This window comes from Sinocyclocheilus rhinocerous, unplaced genomic scaffold (genome assembly GCF_001515625.1).
Source record: "Sinocyclocheilus rhinocerous isolate Xijiao unplaced genomic scaffold, SAMN03320098_v1.1 scaffold386, whole genome shotgun sequence".
NCBI lineage: Eukaryota > Metazoa > Chordata > Actinopteri > Cypriniformes > Cyprinidae > Sinocyclocheilus > Sinocyclocheilus rhinocerous.
In genome coordinates, this window is record NW_015647030.1 from 79,851 (window position 1) to 89,695 (window position 9,845).

At 35.5% G+C, this 9,845-nt stretch overlaps 1 protein-coding gene across 1 annotated transcript in view; it reads right to left on the bottom strand.

The window, feature by feature from the left end:
- Positions 1 to 7,480, bottom strand: part of LOC107708321 (estrogen-related receptor gamma-like) — a 12,044-nt gene extending 4,564 nt beyond the window's left edge. The window contains exons 1-5 of the mRNA XM_016512510.1: positions 7,285 to 7,480; positions 4,588 to 4,970; positions 3,347 to 3,463; positions 2,619 to 2,723; positions 1,042 to 1,224 (exon numbers count right to left, since the gene is read on the bottom strand). Coding sequence (XP_016367996.1) covers positions 1,042 to 1,224; positions 2,619 to 2,723; positions 3,347 to 3,463; positions 4,588 to 4,970; positions 7,285 to 7,343 — 847 coding nt within the window. The 5' untranslated portion in view covers positions 7,344 to 7,480. The remainder of the gene's footprint in view (positions 1 to 1,041; positions 1,225 to 2,618; positions 2,724 to 3,346; positions 3,464 to 4,587; positions 4,971 to 7,284) is intronic.
- Between the last annotated feature and the right edge of the window lie 2,365 nt (positions 7,481 to 9,845).

Below are 9,845 nucleotides of genomic sequence, written 5' to 3' on the forward strand. Positions count from 1 at the left end.
ATATAAATAAATATTATGTCTGTATGTGTGTGTGTGTGTGCTACTCTCCAATTGGAAACTACTTTTTTAATAGTAAATTTAACTATTGTTTTAAAGTATAGACCTGACAATACGTTCCTAGTTTTATATACTGAGTTTTTAACATTTTATGTAAAAGGGTTGAATGGTCCTTGCACAAATTTTCTAAAATGAAAAGTTTTTTATTATTATAATGTGTGGACTTTTTTGTTGTACAATTTATTTCCCAAGGGAATGTATCTTATTTTAAGGATGTTTAAATATTTTTGTTACTTGAAACTTAAAAAAATGCAGATTTTTTTATTTTTTTTGCATTTCATGCCATAATTTGTGTAGTCAATATGATTAACCCTTTATAAAAACGAAGTCTGTTGTATGTCCTCGTGCAGATGAATGTGAAATATTCACTTACATTCTCTCAAATGCGACAAATTGTCTTTATTTACCAAATACTGTAATCTGGTGCACAAAACTATGGCATATAATCAGTCACATGTTATGGAGAATCACACACACACCTGGTTTTGTGGTTTGTTTTGTAAGCATTACTACAGAGGTCAGTATCAACACAAAAACAGGTGCTGGCCAGTTCTGTGTGTGTGTGTGTAGATACTGAGATACAGTTATAAAAATGAGCTGAATCTGTCGAAACCTATGAGGAAGAGGATAGAGGAAGTCCTCAAAATATTACTGATAAATAAAGCAAACATTAGAATTAGTATGTAGTAAATACATAAGATTTAATGACAACAAAAGTCTATGAAAAATCCTCATTGAGACACTTGTGTGTTTAGAGCTGCTAAAAGAACCGATGTCTTCTGTACAGGAAGACATTTCATAATCAAATTCCTCTAAAAACATCTAATGCATCTGACATTCCAGTGTCACAGAATCTGTGTGTGTTGTTAGGTTACACAGAAACGCATCCGAACTAACAGCACTTTATCTCTGTGTATCCAAAACAAATAGCAGATAATACATGTGTGTGTGTGTGTAATTAAAGTCTCTTTGGTCTGTTAGTACCTGGTATGTGTTTGGCCCAGCTGATGTTGAGCACCAGCTCTCTGTCGGCGAGGTCACACAGGGTCGTTAGGGCTTTGATGTCACTGTCGGGGAGGGCGGGGTCAGGCATGGCACACACCTTCTCTGGCTCCGCCCCCAACAGCACGGTCACCACCTTATTCTCCCCCTGAGTGCTGCAGGACGCTAACGGAAAGAAACACAGACTATTAACACATATAGGGCAACCATACATCCTTTTTCCTAGACATGTCCTGGACGGATTTCTAAATAGCCTAAAATGTCCAGGTTTTGGCTTTGTTTTCCTGCTGACATGCTCTCTACAGTCCTCATACATTATATACACAAATTTGCATTACTTTGCTTGTTCTCTGTAGATCCTGCCTTCTCACACGCCGCGATTGGTCGATTATGTACAATGCCTGCATGCTATTGGTCAAACAAATTTTCATTCATTACCTTCAGCAAGTATGAACAGAGTGCATTAATGCCTGCCCACTTTTTTTTATTTTATCACCGCTGGTTCTAGAAGTATTTTTTCCATTGGGATTTAAAAAAAAGTGCTATAAGCAATTAACCAAGCCAACCAGCTAAGAGGAGAATCACAATATTACAAACTTTTATTTGAAGCAAAAATGTCAAAATCAGACAAAAAGACAAAGGTACATGACTGTCTACTTATCGCCATTAATGAGGGAAAGAACTACAATCCCATGAGCCATTGCAAATGACATTAAAAATGATGGAGAAATATAAGTATACACACACATATTTATATTTTGAGAGCATGAGGAAACTGACTCGATTACATTATTAGTGGTGCTTAATTGAAGTGGGCGGAGCTCAGCACTTGTTTGATGCGGTTTGCTCTCTGCGACTCTGATTGGTGGAATTTTCTTTACAGCATCATGGGTAAGGTAGTCTCTTTTCTTTCTTTGTTTTAAACACGATTATTTAAAACATGTTGAAATAATGCAAACTGATGGCTTCAACAAAAGCATACACCATCAATTAATAACCTCGGAGCACATAGTAGGTCTATATTTAAAGGTTAATAAGAAGTGCTCTCAAACGATTAATCGCGATTAATCGCATCCAAAATAAAGGTTTTTGTTTACATAATATATGTGTGTGTACTGTGTACATTACACACACATACAATATATATTTCGAAAATATTTACATGTATTTACATGTATATATTTATATTTATATAATTTATATTATCTATTAAAAAATATTTAAAATATAAACATAACTTATTTTTCTTAAATATATACATGCATATGTGTGCATTTATATATACATAATAAATATACACAGTACACCCATTATGTTATTATGTAAACAAAAACTTTTATTTTGGATGCGATTTAACGCGATTAATCGTTTGACAGCACTATTAATAAGTTATTGTTAAAAATCAATTTCCCAGTGAAGAAAATTAAGGACATTTTTATTTTCCAGAACCTGACTGTTGCACTCTTCTGGAAAACCGGGACATTTTAGTCAATTTAGAAATCCTGGCCACATATACTAAGACGCAGACGTTTCTGGCTGAGGTGCGGTGTGATTCTTACGTTGTTTTCTGTGAGGTTGCTGTACACTGAAGAAGACACTGGAATCAGAGTCGATTCTCCTCTTATATTTCTGCCGTCCTCCTCGCACCCGGTCCAAACGCACACCTGAGTCACACACACATATAGATTCTGGGATGAGAAAAACAACTTGCTCCTTATGTCAAAAAAAAAAGAGCTTGACTGAAATAAACAGCTGCATGAACTGGCTTTTATACATTTTTGGCAGCACTTTTAAAAAAAGCAGGTGCACTGAAATAAAATCAGGCCAGCAATAATGCGACTCCACACCTGCACTAATATAACACTCTTTGCTGACTGCGTATAATTATTATTTTTACTGTTGTGTTGCACGAGTACAGCTGCATATTTAAGAAGCCCATGATATGCGTGTGCTTAATCTCAGACACTTTCATAGCAAAACACATCAAGAGAACCTGCATAGAGTGTCATTCATGTTATTTATTGCACTGCATGTAGCGAATCTCACCAAACCTGTCAAGAACACGGCAAAAATAAAATGCAAAAAAAATGTATAGTGAGGATTTTATGACAATTAGGCACATTTACACCCACAATTCTCAGAAAAAAAAATTCATTAATCTAAAATTATACAATTTAAACATGAAAAACGTTCTAAAAATAAAGTAAATCAGGCTTCATTTTCTTTGGATTCTGCAGAGAAATGTGACATTTTTGTGAGATTCATTAACACACACACACGCTCTCACCTTCTCGCAGCATTCCCACAGACAGACACTTCGTGAAGCGGCAGGCCTGACAGGACTTCCTCCTCCTTTTAGTGATCTCACAGTCTCTGCTGACCGAACAACTGTACTCGATATTTCCTGACAGAGACAAACAGACCATCATTACCATCAAAATATTCATCTAGCAAAAACTGTGTACCAAACACACACAGACACACTTTCCCCCTGTGCAACTAACTAGACAAACTGCATTTATTTTATAACAAAACACAGTAAAATCAGCAATATTTAGAATTATTATTACAATATATTTCAAAATGTAATTTATTCCTGTGATTTCAAAGCTACATTTTTAACATCATTACTCCAAAAACAAAAATTTTTACTGTTCAAAAACTTTTGACTAGTATATATAAAAAAAAAATATAAAAAAAAAACACAAATAAATTAATGTTCACCTTTTACTTGTATTTAGCCTTCATACAAACAAGAAATGTGAAATCACTGTCAAATAATCGTAAGACTCCGGCTCGCCTTAATAATATTAATATCTTTAACTTTAAACTATAACGTAGGCTGATTATTCTTATAGATTGAAACAAAAGTGCTTCAGCCAGGATAAAGAATATGAAAAATGCTCAGAGTTGCTGCAGAAAACGGAAACAGAGTGAGCAACAACAGAAACATGTTACTGGAGACTCATTCTCTGCCAGCAGGAGGCGCTTTAGAGCAGCACTAACAGCGGTTTCCCCGGTAATGGCTGTACACAAAGCAACGCTCCGCTCATGAACGCTGCTTTATCAGATGAAAGTGCCATCGAAACCTTTCTGAAGACAGTCGGTTCCCTTCAAAGATACATTCATATAAAACACCCGCGCCACATTTTGATTTTGAAACATGCAGTAGACCAGGGTTATCATCTTTCACTAAAACTAAAGCCATAAAAAAACATTTATTGAAATGAAACAAAATATAAAAGAACTCAAACTAACTTTATTTTTAATTTTATTTCAGCGTGATGCCAAGGCAGCATTGTTTCTGTTTAGTTTATGTTGAGGTACTAAAATAACTAAAGCGTAATATAAACACTAAAATGACACTAATAAAAATGACAAGAAATTTTCAAAAACTTTAAGCAAAAATAAAAACAGAAAATATCTAATGTAATTCAAAATATTAACAAAATCAATAACAGTATATCAATGCTACTAAATAACACAGAAGGATGGACACACAAACACACATCTGATTAGTGTCCTGACCTTGAATAGTGCGTTTGAAGAATGCTTTGCAGGCCTCGCAGGAAGCCACTCCATAGTGAAAACCAGATGCAGCGTCTCCACACACGAGACACAGGCGTTTGGGGCCCGAGCTCAGCCCGTATCCGCTCTTCTCCTGCGGTTCCTCCAGCGGCCTGCAGGGGGCGCAGGGAGGCCTAAGATCCGCCTCAGCCGCAGGGTATGAAGCGGGAGAGTCCAGACATGTTGGGTTATCTTTAGTTACTGAACTGTAGCTGCTCCCAGCGTCCGATGACGCCCCGGGACTGTGCTGGGTCAGACTGTCCGACAGGGAGGAAGGGCTCGATGGCTCCGTCTTGATGTAGGCGGGACAGTGTCCGTCGATCGACAACAGCGTTTCCAGAAAGCTTTGGAAATCAAGAGAATAATGAGAGTTAAGAAAAGGAGACGAATGCATGCCTGCATTATCTTTACAATCCATTTGATTATTATTACACACACTGTAAATGTGAGATATTTTAAAAGAAAGAGGTAAAATGCTGCAGTAAAAACATGTTAACTAAGTAAATTAAAACATAAAATAACTACTTTAATTAAAATCTCTAGCCATATAAATTTCATAAAAATATACATATAATTTTACTGCATAATAACTGTACAAAATTATATAGTCAAACTCCGTATTAAAGAAAATACATATATTTCATAGTGAATTATTGTTATTTTATTTCAGATTTTATGGCAAATTATAATTTTTTTCAAACACAAAATATTTGTCCATAGTTTTTGTAAGGTTCAAAGGTTTAGGGTTAGATTTAATTTTATTTGTATTTATCTATCTATTTATTTATTTTTGCACACCAAAAATAGAGATATTTAAAATGTTACAGACGATTTTTATTTCAAATAAATGCTGTTCTTTTTTAACTTTTTATTTCATCAAAGAATGAATTAAATGGATTGGCTGTATTAAGCAGCACAACTGTTTTCAACACTGATCATTTGAAATGTTTCTTGAGCAGCAAATCAGCATATTAGAATTTTTAGAATATTAAAATGATTTCTGAAGGATCATGTGACACTGAAGAGTAATGATGCTGAAAATTCAGCTTCGCATCCCAGGAATAAACTACGTTTATTAGCCTATTTTAAATCGTAATAATATTTCACATGATTACTGTATATGCAGCCTTGGTAAGCATAAAAGACTTCTTTCAAAATCATTAAAAAAAAAAAAAAACTCTTGTTTGTTTAATGTTTAAACAGCTTTAAAACTAATAGCCGTAAAAGCATTATTTTAACATCACGTGCATCACCCTGATGGTGTTTTGTCCTTGTGCAGGTCACGCTGTGCATGTTCTACAAGTTGTTTATGTTTATATTGTTTGTATTTTTATTAGCCATGGTTTATGGAAAGACAATTGTGATGAACCTCAAACCACTTGTACTGTAAATTTGATTTGTTTCACTGTGCATGGATCCCTGAAATGAGGTCCAATCTGACAGATCAGCAAATTTGTGTTTTTCTTTTTATTTCCCACTATGTCAGAAGTAATGTTTACAGCACACACAGCACCTGAACACACCTGTTTTATCACTCCATCACACACACGCCAGTAACGTGATCCTAAAGCCCATCAGGGTTTTTGTCTGGGATGCAGAGGAATTACCTGTGACTCCATCACACGTCTCAAATCCTATTGCTGTAAGAGGGTCGGTGAACGCTGCCAGAACGTGTGCTTATTAAAGTGCTCTGCCTTGATTCTTACGTGAATATACAGCAGGATTATAGCTGTGATTTTTCCATAGTTTCTCAACTCTTTCAAAGTGTGGGGTAGACCACTACAACTGCATTCCTTTCAGTACAGTAATCATTTACTCGGTTCAAAATGAAGACTGATCAATACATTACATTACATGTTCTTCCAATCAACATATTGATTTCTGGGACCTTTAAAACGTGATGGTTTCTAAAAAAAACTTGAGGACCATCATCTGGTGCTTTAAAGAACCCAGAAACCAACAGGCTACAGAATAAAAAGTATTTGAGGAACTTAAACAGGTTCTCTTGTTGTATAGTTCTAATTGGAAACTTTAATCTGATGGACAGTTTGCAAGTGGAATGTGCATCTAAAATATTTATTATTAATATATTAAAATAAAGTTGCTTATTAATGGAACAACATGTTTATTCCATCTACTATTTTATCTTTTACAGTCAAATTATATAACTGATCAATCTTGAACTGAATATCTATCTAGGGATCAAATAAATAAATACATTTCTTCTTAAAATTTGTCTTTCATGATCACATAAGGTTTTACTCTCTATCACATTCCAACATGCATATCGTTCTCTTATTATAAATCAATAGAATAAATAAAACACATGTCATGTATAAGTTACTCATGTAAGTCACATGTCCCCCTCAATCATAGTAAGCATAGTTTCCACCAAAATAATTGTTACTACATAACATAAATGAATATGAGATCTTCTTTAATCAGTCCAAGACCATTATAGCCATTTTGTTAAATTTGGTTGCTATATGATCTTGTATATCCTATATATAAAGGGGAAACTATAGGCTAATTACAATATTTTATATTGATAAAAATAGATAGCAAAGTTCCAGTAACGCAAATGAAGTATAATACGATAGTACATATAAAAGCCTAATTATGCCCCAAATGAAGTTAATAAATGTATAAGTTACTTACTTGTTCTGGTCAGAAGGGAAGGAAAAAGATTCCGGGTGAAAAAACTGCACTAGATCCATTAGACAGCTAATAATGAAACCATAACCTGAGAAAACTGTGAAAAACACTAAACGTCTCTCTTCTTTTCGTCTGCAATGTTTTACTGTAATAAAGCTCGTCTGTTTCTCCTCACTGCGTTTCTGCTACTGTAGCGAGCGCAAACGCTAAAAACCCCGGCAGGGCTGCTTATGAATATTGAATACACGTTCCGCGTTGTTCCCGCCTCAATGCCAACGTCAGCAGATAATCGACCAATGGGGGCGCGTTCTACTGAATATTCATAAACCTTGCTCAGGTGAGAAGATGGAGCTTCATTTTGAGAGTTAAATGAAAGAAAACCGCGAAAACAAAGGACATGAATTATTTCTAATCGCGAGGAACGCGACAAAACTGAAACGCTGTCGTTATTGAAGCTGTCTATAGTAGCCTACACGCGATATTTTAAAGGCAGTACTGAAATTTTAGTGTAGACAGTTTTATTTTATAACCAGCTTCCAAACCAGTTATATAGGCTTAGAAACATACATAGTAACGGTATCAGATGGTAATACTTTGATAAACACTACGCATCATGACAACTATATTAATAAAGGCTAGTATTTACATTGTACTTCAGGGCACTTACAGTAAAACCATGGTACTACCATGGTAAGGGATGCGACTTACATAAAAGTATCAAACTATCCAAGTGTTGTCTGAACACACAAATCTGAAGGCTACATAAAGATTTCCACTATAACCATTATTGCAATTCTTGTCTTCAAAATTGCGTTTAACACAAGGCATCATCTCCTGCACAGGTCATTAGACTAATGCTCAGCAAACTTTTAAGAAACAATAAGGTGTTTATGCGAGATCAAGTGTAACTTTGTGTTTGAAATGAGAAAGCCTCCATTATGCAGGAGGTAAACAGACAGTGTTTTCAGTGGTATTAGCTGGAAAAGCCTCTGTCCACTCATGTGCCGAGAGCAAACATACACTGAGCTGAAAAACAAAAGGAGATCTCAACGCTTTCTGTGTCTAAGTCCGACATTTACTCGATTCTGCAACTCTCTCACCATCATCATTGTCATTGCAGACTACACAGCAGGAAACGCTCCTCATTAAACATCCTCCTCATCCCTCCAGATCACAACTAAACCCAGATCAGACAGACAGGTCTGACCACTGCAGTACAGATCTCAGTTCATAATATCACAAAGAGCAAATATCTCCATGGCATTCACTGCTGGTGTCTTTTAAAACATGTTATAAGTTAACCCATATAGCAGCAGTCCTGGATGCTGCATGGGAGCACAACTGCTTATTTAGGCACCTTTACCATGTTGCTCTAATGAGCAAACATGATATCTGGCATCTTAAAGGAATATTTCACCCAAAAATGAACATTTGCTGAAAATGTGCTCACCTTCAGGCCATCCTAAATGTAGATGAGTTTGTTTCCTAATGAGAACAGATTTGGAGAAATTGCTCAACAATGGATCTGAATGGGTGCCGTCAGAATGAGAGTCCAAACAGCTGATTAAAAACATCACAATAAACCACAAGTAATCCACACCATTCCAGTCCATCAGTTACCATCTTGTGAACCAAAAAGCTGCATATCTGTAAAGTAGTGTAAAGAAAGCTTTACTTGCATATAAATAGCAGAAAAAGTGTAGAGATTCTTCATAAAATACAATTCCGCTACTAATTGCAATGATATATAGTGCAATTGCATAGTGCTTTTAACAATACAGATTGTGTCAAAGCAGCTTTACAGTATTAAATAGGAAAAAAAAATAGTGTGTAATAATACAAAAGGACAACAGTAAACACTCAATTTCATTTAAAGTCAGTTCATCATTGCACTCAGGCCTCTTTCAAAAATACAATGTCACTAACCTGGCAAATCCTGTAATTAGATCTTCATCAAAAGCGTTCAGTGCATCAACCCTGGTTCAAGACGAACTGACTGACATCACCTATATGCCTTTACTCACCTAAGATGTATGATGTATAAAATCAGACTACACTGTAAGAAATCAAGAAAGCATTTTCCAGTTTTGTGCAACAGTCATCAGGTGGTTGGTGAATGTACTGTACTTTACCGTCACATTTCTCTCCTCACATCCTGTTATGAAATTGTGTAGATATGTATCAGTGACAGTCGTTACCTGTGTGCTGAGCGTTACGTAACTCAGGTCTCAAAGTGATGAGCTGAGCAGGATTACATGCTGGATTTCCTCTGACTGAGACGATTCTCATCTCGTTTGTCTCACGCACAGAGACACAGACAGATGATGACACAGCTTTTTAACCCTCATGTTGAGTTGGACTTTCTTTTTCACAAGAAAAATCTAGATAGATAGATAGATGTGTGATAGATAGATGTGTGATAGATATATAGATGTGTGATAGATAGATAGATGTGATAGATAGATAGATAGACAGATAGATAGATGTGTGATAGATAGATAGATGGATAGATAGATAGATAGACAGATAGATAGATAGATAGATAAATAGATAGATAGATAGAT